A 15885-nucleotide genomic window follows, 5' to 3' on the forward strand; every position below is an offset into this window, starting at 1 on the left:
GCGAATCATAGTTTTGTTTATCCACTTGGTGTGATAGAAGATTTCCTAGTCAAGATTGATAGTTTGGTTATTCCATATGATTTTTATATTATTGATATGGAACATGATTCTTACGATTCATTAAACAACACTTCTATATTGTTTGGGAGACCATTCTTGAAAACTACCAATACAAAAATTGATTGTGGTAAGGATACTTTGTTTATGGAGGTAGGAGATCAAAAGATTGAATTTAATTTTCATGACGCAATGAAATATCCTTATAGCAATATTTATTCTATTACATGACCAAGTTGATAAGTGTGTGCAACAAGTTTTTGATTATGACTGTGAGAATGGATTAAGCGTGGCTTTGAGTTATGGCTATGATTTTACCGAGATATAAGAGATGGAGAGGCATATATGTGTTCCCCAAAATGTGCATGAATCAACATTGGCTTTACAAGCTTTGTAAATTATCCTCCATAATGCAGGAGTGATTTACACCATCACGGACAATTAATGGGTGGCGCCTATCCATTTGGTACCCAAAAAAACTGGAATCATGTTGAAGGAGATACAGAATGATGCTTATAAGAATGTAAAGATTTACAAAGAAAAGACTAAAAGTCTTCATGACCGAATGATTACAAGAAAAGAGTTTCATGTTGGAGACAAAGTCCTTCTTTATCATTCGCGTTTGAAACTTTTTCCTAGAAAGTTACGCTCTCATTGGATTGGACCCTTTGTTGTTTCTAATGTTTTTCCTTGTGGTTCAGTTGAAATTACAATTTTAAAAACAAACAAAGTGCTCAAGGTTAACGGGCATCGCTTGAAACCTTTCTATGAAGGTTGGACGGCAGAACTCACCGCTTCTGTGGAGTTAGCTGAACCAATCTATGAACCATGAGCATGCAATGTGTCAAGCCAATGACATAAAACAAAAGCGCTTACTAGGAGGCAACCTAACACAAAAAAAAAAAAAACCAGATTTGCTCTCTTTTTCCCTTATCATTTATTTTTTTTCATTTTACTTTATTTTTGTCATTATCTTATATTTCTTTTCTTTTATTTCAACATTGAGGATAATTTTATGTTTAAAGTGTGGGGGTATTGAGAGAATTTTGATTTTCTTTGTTGCGTTAAAAAAAAAATCTATGTTTGATCTTTTTGAACTCCCATTGGTTTATGAGAATATGAGTATTATGTATGAGAATTAATTGAGATAGATGAAGATATAAATCAAATGAATGAGTGTGCATGCAAGTTTTAACGTTTAATTGGTTTAGGGATTGACTTTGAAAATATGTCATGTTGACTTTATAGTGTTATATCAATGTAAGCTTTTGAGCCTTCAACATTATATTCTTTGATTATGCATTCATTTAATGATATATATCTAGAATTTGCTTCTTATCTTGTTGAGATTACATTCACATTACATGTGTACATGAAGATGATAAAGGCATTAAGAATTTTAACCACTTGAGCCAAAAAGCCAACCTAAAGCATATTTACCTTAGTGAGCCCCTTTTGAGCTTGTTTATCTTTTCTTTGCTTTACCCATGTGTAAGCCTTAACATTTTATATGTTTTTCTTTTCCCCTGGCCAAGAATTAGTAGAGCATATACTTGTTGATATCTCATGGATTATGGTTGGAAATTATGTGAAAAGAAAAAAAAAAGTAATGCTTGATGAAAAGATGGGCAAAGTTGCCAAAGGTGAAAGAAAAAGTAAAGAGAAGAAAAAAATAAAAAAGAAAAGTGTTCCTTTGTGTTCTTAAGATTCTATGTTGATGAGCTTGAAATCAAAAGAAGTTAAGCATTGGTGCTTAAAGATGAAAAATTTGTGTGCTTTGATGGGATATTTTGTTTAAAAAAAAACCATTTTTTTAGAATGCTCTACTTCCTTTGGTTTTAACCTTTTCTTTTCCTTTCTTTTACCTCACCTTAACCTTAGCCCCATTACAACCAAAAAGTAAGACCTTTTGATTCATGCATTGCTTGTAACATTTTAGTAATGAAGATGAGATTGAAGAGCAAGCTTATGGTAGAACATATTCATTAATTGAATTTGAGAGATTTAAACACATAAGCCCTAAACGCATAAGTGTTGGAGTGTATATCAATGAGAAGAGCTTTCACTTTGGCATGACATAGATTTCATTTAAATCCCAACGATTAATGGAGTTTTGAAGTTTGCATGTAAATGAATTCATGAAAATCTATACTCTCTATCCTTCGTGATTGTATTCTTGTTTATAATGCATATATTCTTGGACACTGATGGGAGATTAGGAGATTAGTCATAGTGATTTAATTTAATTTATTTTCAATTTAATTTTATCTATCCTTTCTCGAGGACGAGCAAGAGCTAAGTGTGGTGGTATTTGATGCAACCATATTATTCGATAGTTTCACCCATATTTAACTAGTGTTTTGCCTATGTTTTATATATAAAATACCTTGATATTCTTTATTTTATATTTTGATGGCACTTTTGGATGAAATATACAAAAAGGAGTAAATTGGAGATAATTGGCAGATTAGACCTTCAGTCGATATTTTGTGCAGAGCGTGAGCTCTAAAGGACGAAATGAAGTGATTCCAGTGGAATTAAAAAGCTAACATCCATACCTTTCTGTACATCTAAGGCAAGAAAATAAAATAAGTAAGAGCATGGAAATCACAGTCTTCAAAGTCAAATCTCACAATCTGCCAGTGTTGACCTTTGGTCATTCCGACTTGAATATCTTGAGTTACAAAAATCCATTGGATGCAAACTCAATTGTTTTAGATTCCTGACTCAAAGACCTATCAACGCTCCAAATTGCAGCAAAAAATATATCATATGAGGGAGATATGATTTTTCAAAGATGACAACTGAATTCTGCTAGCAAATAGGTTTCGTGAAGAAACGAGCTCAAATTACGTTCCGAAGCATCTAAACCATCAAAGTTTTTATTTCATCAATTTAGCTCCTCTAAGTCAAAGCTTGAAGATTTCATGCAAGACTATTTCTCTTTTTTTAGGAAAATAGTTATTAAAGTACTTAAATATAAACTGTCTATTTAAGAGAGGACTATTTTGTAAAATAGAGACTAGTGTTTCCTAGGATATAAAAAGAATGAGAGAAGAGAACGGAGGACAGCCAGCCAAGAGAGAAAAAATGCCCCTTCTCCTCCAAAACCCGAAATCATGCTTTCTTCTTTCTTTTTGATTAATTGTTCAACAAACATGCAAGGCTAAACTCTTTTTCTTGATTGCAAGGACACGAAAACCTTCGGATTTCAAGAACTGTGAGATTTATTTTACCTTTTCTTTTTAGTTTATATGATGAATATGTTTGTTCTCCTATGCTTATTTTTCCTATAATTGTTTATTTTAATTGGTAGAGCGGACTCTACGTTATTATTGTAAACAATCTATTGCTAAGTTTGATATCAAAACCAAAGTTGTGGTATATGAACTTGTGAAGCAACTGAGTTTAATAATTGTGGCGGATCTACGTTATTAATCTTAGGGAGAACATTCAATCAAATCAAACATAAGCTGCAACAATTATGTTTTCTTGATTAATCAACTTATCTAGTTTTTAAGGCTACCATTGAATTAAATTATTAGCGCGGACACTGTGGTTGTTTGATGGTTAGGGTTAGTTATACGATGGACTCGTTAACTAACTAATGTTAAGAAGAGATAAATATTCAGAATATAAATTGATATTTAGTTTCCATGATCAGTTATGATTTCCGTAGGTGGATGTGTGCTTGCGACCAAGGTTTGTTCTCTTGATAATTTTCTGATTTTATTTAATTTTGCTTGATAGTTTTCTGTTTTCTTTTGCTTCAACCTAGATAACATCCAACCCCCCCCCCCCCCCCCCCCCGCCAAATTGCATATCATCTAGTATAAAAATTTGACTTGAACCTTCCTCGTGGGATCGATCCCTTGCTTGCTCTATACTATCTTGTGTGTTGTGTTTTAAGCTAGGGTAATTAATTTATACGACCGTGACATCGCAACATGCAGTGGAGAGAGAAAGAGAATGGGTAATCTTATAGTAGTTAAGAAGGTGTTTTGTGGTGGGGAAAAATGGTGGTGGTTATAAGAAGTGGCGGGGAACGGGGGTGGGTGGTGGTTATAGGGAGAGCGAGGAAATAAAAAGAGAAAGAGGAAGAAACTAGTTCTAAGGGTTATAACTTATTTAAAGTTGCAAACCTTGCATGCAACTTGGGAGTCGTAAATGTAGCATGCAATACACGAGTCACTGATGAGGCTTGCAACTCGTGTAAGTTTGCTATTTCCATAAACATTTTCTAGATTATGGTATTTTGCCATTTTTTTTCTTATTATGCTAAAAAAAACTCTTCCTTGTTGAAGACTTATGATAAGTACCACTTATGATTTGATGTAGGTGGACAAAAAATCTAGACATGAATGTTTGGACTCGTATGAAGTTGATGGAAAATGTTATTATTTAAGAAGAAGAGTTCCGACACACAATGAAAGAATTAGCACTTTATTCAGTCTTCCCTTTTTTTATGCAATTTTATTTAAACTGGTTATGAGACCTACTAGTCGAACACTTATTCCATTCTTGGATTTTTCATATTTAGTCTCTCACTCACTACAAGGGTTTTGAAAACTTTGGTTTGTCATGGGTTGCCATTGGCTAGAGAACACCAACAGCTAATAAATAGAAAATAGGTTAAGGGGAGAAAATAAGACTTCATTTATTTCTGTAGTGCGGTGTGTTGTGGTTTGTATTTTACCTCAACCAGATATTTGAAAGTGTTTGGTTAATTAACATGCATCACAATTTTGCATGGATCTCACTAAAAACTCTCTTTTGAAACCTTAGTTAAGAAAATTCTTAAACCTACCTTTTCAAATCATAACTACAATAAATCAATATGCTCACAAAATAAAGCATCAATCTAATATTGGGATGTTTATCTAAGACTGCAATAACCTCATGTAAAGAAAACCAAAATAAATTATGAAGCTCAGTTCACGATCAATCCAAGTTAACCCACCAAAGTTGTGGTCCGGGTCATGGACTTCACTTATTTAATAAATTTATTTTTTATTTAATTATATGATAAAAAAACTAGAAATTTGTAAAATTGAGCACCAACCAATTGTCATGATGTTTATTTGAGACCGTGATAAACCTACAAAAAGCAAACCAAACAAATCATGAAGCCCAATTAAAAAATAACTAAATTTTAGAGGATGCAATTAGAAAGAAAAATAAGAAAAATAAATAAAAACCCAACAATGAATGATAAAATTAAAAATAAAAAGCCAGATACATGGGCCAAGTTGGCACAACACGTTTAGGCCTTAAAAAAAGATGAAGCGCTAGCCTGGGGTTGCCCATGTGTCTGGGCCTTTTGTTTTTTTAAGAGGTGAATGGCATTATTTATACCCTTTCTTTCAAAAAAAAAAGAAAAAGAGTAGGCGACATAGCTAGCGATATGTCGCCTGCTGTTTTATACCCAACCATCTATGGTGGCTAAAAAGTTAAGCAGCTGACTCCTTGGTGTAAAAATCCTATTTTAACATTATTTTTTTTCTACCAGAAACACCTAAGAAAACAACACATGAATCTTAAAAAACCCATTTCTAGTATTGAATTAGCATTTAATATGTTAAAAACACAAAAATCAACCCGAATCCAAAAACATTCTTGAGGCTAGACCAGTTTTTTTTTCCAGCAACATAAGATTTAAATGGAATTCACCTCATCTAATAAAACTCATTGCAACAAAAAATGATGAATTTCATCGCTAAAAGTGGCATTTATCCATTTTCTCTTTCCTTCATTATAATTTGGTGAGTCTTTATTTCTCCTCTCTTAAACCTGTGAACTAAAATGACAAAATAAAGTTTTGGATAAAGCTATTTAATTTACAAAATAAATGGGTCAAAAAATAAATTTGACAAAATCCCAAAGGCAAAATGAGGCGAAAAGACAATAAAATTATATAGGCCTTATAATTTCTTTTTGTTTTAATTTTGGTTAGCTAAATTTTAATGTTGGAGTTTTTTCTCAAACAAAACAATTGGACTCTCTTTCATAAAATGAACACTAACCCTATGATGTGAAGTTTTTTTAGATCGATGTAATCATGTAAGAAGTAGATTGAAACAAACTATCAACCCTAAACCCTAAATAACAAAAAATTGAAGGATCAAAATGAAAAGAGCAGAATTTGATGAACAAAAGGAAAAAAGGAAAAAAAGAAAAGAAAGAGGACAAGAACTAACACCATATTTTTCTTAAGAACTAAAGGCCTACTATTATTTATTTGTTCCAATTTTGTTATCTTATTTTCAATTTCTTACAAACAATAAATTTGATTTTTTTTTGGTAAAATCGAGCACTAACCCAATACTAAGATTTTTTCAAGACTGTGATAAACATATAAAAAAAATCAAAACAAATTATCAACTTCAAATCTCAAAAAAACACAAATTAAGGGATGAAATTGAGAGAGGAAAAATGAATGATAGAAGAAAAAAAAGAATAAAAAAACAAAACATTATGTGAAACCACAATGTTTACCTTATAAGCCATAATGCTTTACTAATGGCTTTTAGCTTCTTCTTTTTATTAGTTTAATACACCTTATCTCAAACTTAGATACAATGGAGGATGTTGACGATGATTTTATGAATGTCTAATTCTTTATTTTAAAGAGGCTTATGATAGATCTAGAAAGAATAAGATTTGAAAGTAAGGAGAGGGTCACGTAGGTCTAAATTACATGAGGGTCAGGATTGTCAAATGCAATAATTACAAACAATTTGGATATAATTGAAGAACATATCAAAGATCACTCATTGCATTGAAAAGAGTAGACAAGAGAAGCAAATATAATGTTTAACTTAAATATCATGTAATTTATCACAACATCATTTTAATTTGTTTATCAATTGTTTAAAGAATGATGGGGCACTTGAAAAAATCAACCTCACCTTCGGTTTAACCAACCTAACATTCGATCAAACAACTCATTATTTGGTCATCAACCAAACTTATCTAAATCAAAAGCTGGTCAATTAACCTAATGTTTAATCAAGCCACCTAACATCTAGTCAACCAATCAAATCTTTGGTAAAAATAAGGAGAGATGGAAAAAAAAAAAAAGTGGGTCGGACAACCTAATCTTTGACTAAACTTAACCCAACCTATACCATACACCTAATATAAATTGATTACACTCTGTCAAAGAACCATCTCAACCCAATAGCTTAAGCTGTTAGGTGAGGTCCCATGATATGATTTATATTATTCTCTAACACACCCCCTCAAGTGAAAGCCCTTTGGGCTTGAAACTTGCACAGGCCCACATTACCTTGTGCTTAATTTTTTTTTTATCAAATAAATAGGGATGGTGAGATTCGAACTCGTGACCGCTTGGTCATCAAGGCTCTGATACCATGTCAAAGAACCATCTCAACCCAATAGCTTAAGCTGTTAGGTGAGGTCCCATGATATGATTTATATTATTCTCTAACACTCTCTAAGCCAAACTCAACCTAATCCTCTCTAGCCTGTGCTTAACCAACCATTAACTTAAACCCAATTAAAGGTAGAGAATAAAAAGAGAAAATGGGAAAGGCTAGACCAACCTAACCCTCTCAAGCCTAATAAGACTCTCTCCTAGCCAACCCAAACCAAATATAGGAAAGAAAGAAGGATATGAGAAAATCCAAACCTAAATAAACCCTCTTCAATCATGTCCCAATTAAACCCTACACCTAGACCACCCTTTCTTGCCAATAAACAACCTTTCTCAAGTCAAACTTTCCATCAATAATCATTTCCAAGCCTGACTTTGCATTAATTTTTCTAGCCTGACTACTCTTTCCAACAATGACTACATCTAAGCCTAACTTTGCATCAACTTTCCTAGTTTGGACATCATTTTCACCAATATCTTTCTCTCAAGCACAAACCTATCAACCAATAAAAAAATATGGCACACTAACCAATGACATAACTATATAAGAAAGCAAATATTCCCAATAATTTTCCCTCTCCATAAAGTAAGCTTATGCGACTTTTGGTATCTATAAATATCATAGGTCACTAGGGAAGAAATGAGGCTCTCTTAAGCCTACAATATACATTATTGTCCATACTCCAAACATTCTCTCTCTACACACTCTATTTTTAAACACACATTCCACCCCTTCTACATTTAATAATTTAAGCATTGTAAAATCTTCTATTCTGATAAAAGACTTGTTTTGCAGGTTAGTCAACAGCCTCATAGGCAACCATAGAAAGCCCATATCCATTCTGAATTTTTTCATAACTTTATCAAAGAACAAGGAAGACCATGAAAGAAATAATAAAACCACAAGTGCAGGTTATAAAAAGACACAAAGAGAAAAGTTATTGGTATATATTAACAAATCAACTAAATGGCATGCTAATAACCACCTGATTTTTTTTCATTTTTGAACTTTTTTTCCCTTTTAGTTTAACCCTTTAATGGCCTAATTAAATAGAACTAGGCTCCAATTTATCATCAAAACACAAAATTAAAAGAATGAGTGATGAAAAGTAAAATATGGAGAAATTACATGTCTCGTACCAAATTTATGATAATTTTTTATTGTGATTCAAAGTTTATTTTGTTTATTTTTTAGTTCATAGCTTTGAGAGAAGAGAAAGAAAGTCACCTTAAAAAGCTAAGGAGAGAGAAAAGGTTGGTTAGGCCTCTTTTGGCAAAGAAACTTGTTGTTCTTGCTGTCATCAAGTTATATTCGATATGGAAAATTTGATGGTGATGATTGTTTTCTTTAAACATTCATGAGAATGAAAATCAAGCTTGGTTTAGACATTTCTCAAGCAATTAATTTTTTAGGTAATTTTAGGGTTATTATGTGATTTGGAAAGATATTTTTAGGTGAAAATGAGTTGAAAAAAAAAATGTTATCCTTGTTCTTCCGGCCACCATAGTAGTGTGCAAATTTTACGCTACAATCCAACAAATGATATATTGTCTTTTTTAAAAAAAAAATAAGAGGTGAATGACCTGTTGTCTATCACCTAAAAAAAAAATTATTGACCTAAGCACGCAAACCTACCTTAAGCCCAATCACTTAGGGTTTTTCATAAAATGCTCAGCCACACTAGGCCACTTGGGTCTATGCATCTAGTCTTTTCTTATTCTTTTTTTATTTGCCCTTTGTGTTTTTAATCTTTTGATTATTTTTCTAATTACATCCTTCAATGTTGAATTTTTATTAATTTTTTTTTTAAATTATCCTTCAATATTAGATTGATTATAAAATATTTTTTGTGTTTTTTATTATACAGTCAAATGAAAATAATTAACTAAACATAATAGAGTTCATAAATTAGGTCGCAAGTTTGGCTAGTTAATCAAAATTAACATAACATGATTTTTTTTATATATATATTTTTTCCTTGAACCCACCAAGTCAATAAAATCACACTTGAGCAACCCTAATAAGATTTAATTTAAAACCCAAGTTAAGCAAAAAAATCACATCAATTTTTTTGAAGTTTGACACATTTCCCAAGCTTAATAACAATGTTGAAAAATTTATTAGGATCTAGATATTCTTTTTTTTCGTTAAAATAATCATCTTGGTCCAAGCCACGGGCTAGTATGGCACTAAGCTATTAGTGTAATTTTCTTTTAATGTTATGTTATTAACATCACTCCTATCATGTATTTGTGTACAGAAAGGGAGATTGTCTAACTGACGAGTCAGAGCCTCCAACACAGAATTGAACCTTCCAACACTTTCACAAAGTACATTTAAGTGAGTTAAAAGAAAGAGGAGGTAAAGAACCATATTGCAAGTCATATAATAAGGTGGAAGCTAGCCAAATCCTAAAAAACAAAGTGATTTTGATTTGAATTCAAGCTCAAGAAAAGGCCCAGTTCCTCACTTCCAGATATATGCATGTACATTTCACCGAGCATTAAAATACGGGAAAATCTTTTTATCGAGTAAAACATATATGATGGAATTGCTATGCCGCCAAGTCCAGCCATTTAAATTTTCGACCATAATGTCCATAGACGAAGAGAGAAACCATGGATCACAGAAAATAGATATAGATGGCAACATCAGTCACAAGAATCCCCCAAGTTAGGTTTTCTTGCATTGTACATGATTTGCCAAAGCTCTACATCATTTCCTCTCTCATATTCTCGAACATATTGCGGAATTAATGACAGGTCAAGACATTTTCCCACAAAACAAGGGGAGGATCCGTGTTTAAGGTTGTCATAGTCTGCATCACGCATACATCACTATATTATAAATTTAAAAATTGGAAATGGATTATAGTATGTCAAGCAGAGAAATAATATGGAACAAACTCACCTTCCTGCCCTCTAAGATAACTTCGGAAATGTGAGTAACCATTTGCCACAACATCAAGATCATCTAGACTGAAGTTGTAGCGCTTTTCCAACGCCAAGTACAAAACCTTAAAACAAAGAAATGCAACTGCCAATTAATATCTTGCCGAACATTGAGCTTCAAGAATTCTAACAAAGCAATCCTGCAAATACTGTGAAATGCAACAGAATCATGATTCAAAGTGCATATGGGATGACTTATAAACAGTGATAACCAATGCATTGTAGTTCATCTAGCAATGCATCCATTGAGAGCCTTGTATGCTTCCTTTGGCTGGATGAACTGGCACCATTCAACCTTTTGTAATCTACTAAGAAAGAACCCCCCCCCCCCCCCCCCATAAGGACTGCATAAGTCATGTTGCCATGACATGTGTTCTTACTAAAACAGGTCAATTATATCATATAAAGATCTCAAATGTTTCATATGTTATCACTGTTCCATCCTGATTTATAAATGCTACTTCATATTGCTTGCTATCCTATCCGGACTGCATTAATGTGTTCTCCTTTATTGATGCATACCTTTTTTGGACTAAGGGACATTAGTTTCTCCAGAACACAGAAAAGAGCATCAGTTAGATCATCACTGTAAATTACATCAGCAGCTACAAGTAAAGCAGCTCTCTCAGCTTCTTCAACATTCGAGGACGTCCAAGAATAACTGTTATCACCATTGAAGAAAATGCAATGTTTTTCTTAAAGTATATCACTATCAAATAAAATAACTATAAAATGAGGAAAAACTCTTTTGACAGATAAGAAACTACAGTGACTGTTGAAAAGAATATCAATTAACCTTTTATGACACGTAGAATTTCCTGAACTTGTTGATGGTGGCCAGGAGCCCATCCAATCAAGTTCACGGACATGAATGCTTCCTTGATAGTTTAACACTTCAGAATTGAGATCAACATTACTTGCACAGTTGTCAAGGATTTCATCTCCACGGTCTGTAGAAAATTACAGAAAGCGGTTTGTTCAAGAATATGAAATCACAAGCATGTCTAACCTTACTCTGTCCCTAAGAGTTCACCTTCTTTGAAAAGAGCATTTTAGCGAAATATTAATCAAATCATTCCAACTCAATAATTAAATATGATTTTCCAATATGAATGTTCTGCTAATTTGACATATGAAATATCATAGCTCCTGCATTCTAATGATGGACAATTAAGAAAGGAGAAACTTATCCAAAAGCACATTTTTAAATGGGCAATTACCATGAGACTGACAAAAATAAACAGAAGCACAACCACCTTGGAGTGGAGATAGAGTAAATTTTCACCACCACAGCTAGTAAAAAACAATATATGGATCCAAATTCGCCTACCACAGAAGATAAAATTCATGGAAACCAACGAATTTAAGATCACCACTAGTTATAAACAGAATTCCATATTTTCTTCAACTTTGCTGCATTAATTCAAGCAACAAACCAAATTCTAATTTGAAAGTAGAAAAAAAAGGTTATAGAAGATACAAAATGTTGCGAACAATTGATTGGCATGTCAACCCAAACGATTGACACAATAAAAAATTTAAGTAATTGAAAGGTGCACTCCTGAGAGTGATAATCTTGGATGATCTAACAATAAAAACCCATAAAGATAAGGTTCAACATATAAACACAGCCATTGGATACCTGTTAGGAACACTGTTTTAGCAACATGTGCAAGCAACATACCGACTAGCCCTGGCAAAGACAGTGAAATAAATTCCTGTCACACAAAAAATACTCATGATTCAGGTTGAGAGCATTTAAGATAGTTGAATTTAGAACATATAATATCCAAAAAGAAAATTTTGAGATTGTACAACTGACTCAGCTGCTACTAAGAATCAGAAGATGAATCCATGGGACCCTTATTTTCTATTCATTTCAGACAGAATCCAATTCATTTCGACCAACGCTGGCGGGTGGGTATTTGTCATTCTTTCTAAATTCCTGCACTACAATTTCTCAGTTTTGCTAGCAAATCTTCTTGAATTACAGGAAACTCTTTTAAAAAAAAAAAAGTGGCCAGGATCTAGTCACTGGATGCCAGGAGCAACATGATCAAATCACATTGTATGGCAATCAAATCACAAGTGACATAATATTTGACAGAAATGATATAGCACCAGTGATCACCATACCTGTTCCAGCTCCAAGTTCTAATGAAACAATCTCATCAAAATCAGATGAAGTCAACATCTTATGCAATACAAAATCAGATAACAGTAATTCAGCCTTCCAAACCTGAGAGTGGAGAACAGGTTATATATGATTATGATTATCTCAATAAAAATAAAAACTTACTAAGAAACCAATAATCACCTGCAACCCAACATTTGAAATTGATGATGTGATATTATGCTGGATGGTTACACTAAAACTACGAGTCGGCAAATCTGCACATTTGGACAACAAAATACTCCAAGAGAGTTCAAATCTTTCTCATAAATCCAAACTTAAGAAGGAAGATCATATCAATCTTTTCATCATTTATCACAACTTATTCACTCAGTTAAAAAAAGCAGAAATGGAAAGGGTTTGGTAAGAAGGTGAACAAAAACCAACCTGCAAATCTAATTGTTCACAAATATGAACACTGCGCTATTATTAGGCAAGATAATCAGTCTCGGTGCCTACTGGATTTTTTTTATTATTATTGGTAGGAAATTCACTATTTTACATCAAGTTTTTCAGGTTCATGTTAAAAACCCTTGTCAAGGCCGTTAAAAAATTCCCAAAAAAATTTCGGGAGTTACAACTTACAATCTAATTACAACTTGCACTGCTAATCATATATATATTCAGTAATATGACACAACAAGTAAATCCAGTAGAGAGAGAGAGATTTGTGAGTACTTACAGTGATGAGCATGGCGTCTGGTTAATATAAGATCACCATCTTCATCCACACAAACCATTTGGTGCATAGGAACTTGCTCATCTTTGAACAGATTATTAAATCTTCCACAATCAACACCTAACATAATTAATTATCGTGAACCAAAAATGAAGATTAATTACATAAGAATGCAATGAAGTTTGGAGAGCAAAATCAAAATCAATTACCAGGCGGGATGGAGATGGTGAAATGAGAAATATGGGGCCCAGAGGAGCCAGGTGGGCAACCAAGATGAACCTCGCTCATCACATGATCCTCTTGGCCCTCCTCCTCCATTTGCTCTTGATTCAATTTTTCTAAATCCTCTTTTCCTACTGGTGAATGGTGTTTAGCAGCAGATTTGATTATTATTTCTTAAGAGAGAAATACAAGAAAGAGAATAAATATTTAATTTTTAGCCTGGGTAAAAATATGTTTATCAGGTATACGTTTTTTGCTTTCGTTATTTATATCCTCTTTAAGTTGTGATATTTGAGAGAGGGGTAATAATTATTTTTTAAAATAATTTTTATTTAATAATTTTTTTATTTAATAATATATTAAAATAATTTTTTTTGAAAAAAATTACTTTTTAATATGAACATATTAAAATAATTAAAAAGTATTAATTTAAAATAATTAAAAAATATTAATTTAAAATAAAAAAAAGTTTTAGGGCTAGATTGACGCACGGTAGGCAGAAATTTGAGTGAGAAATTTACCCTTATGACAAAGGGTATTCGGGCTCTGAAGCTTATAAGGATTTGTGACCCAAATTCATATGCCAAACAATCACGTGACCATGAGAAGATTTAGGAGAGATTGACGCGTCTCAAAGGCTTGATAAGACTTGTTCCGGAGGATGAGGATTGCTCAGGCAGTCATGGAAAGGGCTAAGAAGCAATACATTATTCTTGCGACAAAAACAAGTCGATGGTTGCAAGCTACATAGGATTTCAAGGCAAAGTAGAAAAAGGAGGAAAAGAAAATGAAGAAAGGGTTTACTGGAGTATTGAATCCAAGCCTGTTGCATGCTGACAAGGTGCATTTTACTTAAGTTAACTTAACATATCTAAAAGAAGATTGTTAGTAAGATTAAAAGACGTGAGTTCTTTTAATTTTTAATTTTTTTTGTTTAAAATTAATATTTTTTGATATTTTTAGATCGTTTTGATGTATTGATATCAAAAATAATTTTTAAAAACTAAAACAAAACATTATTATGATACATTTTCGAGTAAAAAAACATTTGAAAAAACAATTGCAACCACATTTTTAAATTAACACCCTCTAAGGCATGGAAGGTTTGGTGCCAAAAAAATGATAATAGTGGTATATAGGCTGAAGTTACCTGAATGGATAAAACTTAACCCTACATTCCATGTGAGCTGCTAGGAACTATTTTATGAAGACAATGGGAATCAAAAGAGGAGCAAGTTGTCAAAATCCTAGATCATCGTAGTTTTGGCTAAGATAAAATTAAAGAATCAGCGAGCCAAGTTCTTGGTGAATGGAACATAACCTGCAAGAGGTTTCGTAGAAGAAAAACATTGATTTGTAACAATTTAAAGAACAAGGTTGCACCAACGAACACACTACTTGAAATTTGCACAAGGAGCTGGGAACTCGCGTGTATAGTGGTGAAATTGTTAGGAAGCGTGTAACAATTTGTGTGACCAGTGGTTATATGTTGGTATAAACATAGGCTTGAACGATGGACTGCTGGATCCATGGCGAATACAACTAACTTTTCTGTTTTATTTTATTAATGTGGGTGTTCGGGTTAGCTTTGCGCGTACCTCGACTAATTCATGACGAACACAACTAATTTTTCTATTTTTTTTTATTAATATGGGTGTCCGGGCCAGCTTGCGTGCACATCGACTAATCTCACGGGCCTTGAAGTTAATGACCATGTGAGTCTCCAGTGACCCTGAAGTTTGTGAAACTCGAACTGATAACCTATAAAGAGCAAACCCAATACCTGATTAATTAAGCTGCACCTATCGTAATTAAAAAAACAACCACCTTTAGTAGCAGCAGTGGTGTTAGGAAGTTGGCCAGTTGGCTTGCAAGTTGGCATCCAAGGAAGTTGCAACAGTAGTGTCTAGTTGTAGGAGAAAAATGGCCAGATCATGGGAGAGTTGGTAACCAGCATGGGACATGGGTGAACATGTCTTCAAAACTACCAAGTTCATGGAGAACATGTAGTGAACTGCCCCGCTTGCTAAGAATTGGGGAGAGTTTTTATTTGTAACTTCCACAGTTTTTCTACAAGAAGGTTCATTGTGCATAAAATGTAAGACTTGTGTATTCCTTTGTTGGGTTATTAAAGAGTTGGGGAGAAGGATTCATGTAAGTTGTTGTGCACTAAATATTTTCTGGTGTGTTCTGCTTGTATTACAACGAGTAGTGAGAGTGTGAGAAATCTTCATTGAGGTATGAAATACTTTAGATGTAGACAAACACGATCGAATCAGTGGTAAGATTAAAAGGATATTTAAAAATGTGATTATTTTTAAAAAATTATTTTTAATACCAGCATATTAAAATAATTTAAAAATATAAAAATAAATATAAATTAAACACCTCCCATAATGACTTGGC

General features: G+C 32.9%; 1 protein-coding gene across 3 annotated transcripts; it reads right to left on the reverse strand.

Moving 5' to 3' along the window:
* Positions 1-9866: 9866 nt before the first annotated feature.
* Positions 9867-13717, reverse strand: LOC7473035 (uncharacterized). 3 transcript variants are annotated; one of them, XM_052451249.1, is made up of 10 exons: positions 13618-13675; positions 13467-13575; positions 13261-13377; positions 12723-12796; positions 12542-12644; positions 12048-12098; positions 11202-11355; positions 10928-11066; positions 10365-10470; positions 9867-10272 (listed from the first exon to the last, which is right to left on the reverse strand). In XM_052451249.1, the coding sequence occupies exons 2-10, from the start codon at positions 13573-13575 to the stop codon at positions 10106-10108; spliced, it is 1020 nt and encodes a 339-aa protein (XP_052307209.1). In that variant the 5' UTR covers positions 13618-13675; the 3' UTR covers positions 9867-10105. The 3 variants fall into 3 exon arrangements, with proteins under 3 accessions (XP_052307209.1, XP_024461682.1, XP_024461696.1); XM_024605914.2 differs by having other exon boundaries at positions 13467-13714; XM_024605928.2 differs by having other exon boundaries at positions 10064-10291; positions 13467-13717.
* Between the last annotated feature and the right edge of the window lie 2168 nt (positions 13718-15885).

Source organism: Populus trichocarpa, chromosome 1, assembly GCF_000002775.5.
Source record: "Populus trichocarpa isolate Nisqually-1 chromosome 1, P.trichocarpa_v4.1, whole genome shotgun sequence".
Classification (NCBI taxonomy): domain Eukaryota; kingdom Viridiplantae; phylum Streptophyta; class Magnoliopsida; order Malpighiales; family Salicaceae; genus Populus; species Populus trichocarpa.

Coding starts and splice junctions, on each gene's coding strand:
- LOC7473035 (XM_024605914.2), bottom strand. CDS start 13,575: ATGGAGGAGGAGGGCCAAGAGGATCATGTGATGAGCGAGGTTCATCTT. Junction 12,099..12,541: donor AGAACTTGGAGCTGGAACAG/GTATGGTGATCA, acceptor TGTCTTTGCCAG/GGCTAGTCGGTATGTTGCTT. Junction 10,273..10,364: donor TTATCTTAGAGGGCAGGAAG/GTGAGTTTGTTC, acceptor TGCGTGATGCAG/ACTATGACAACCTTAAACAC.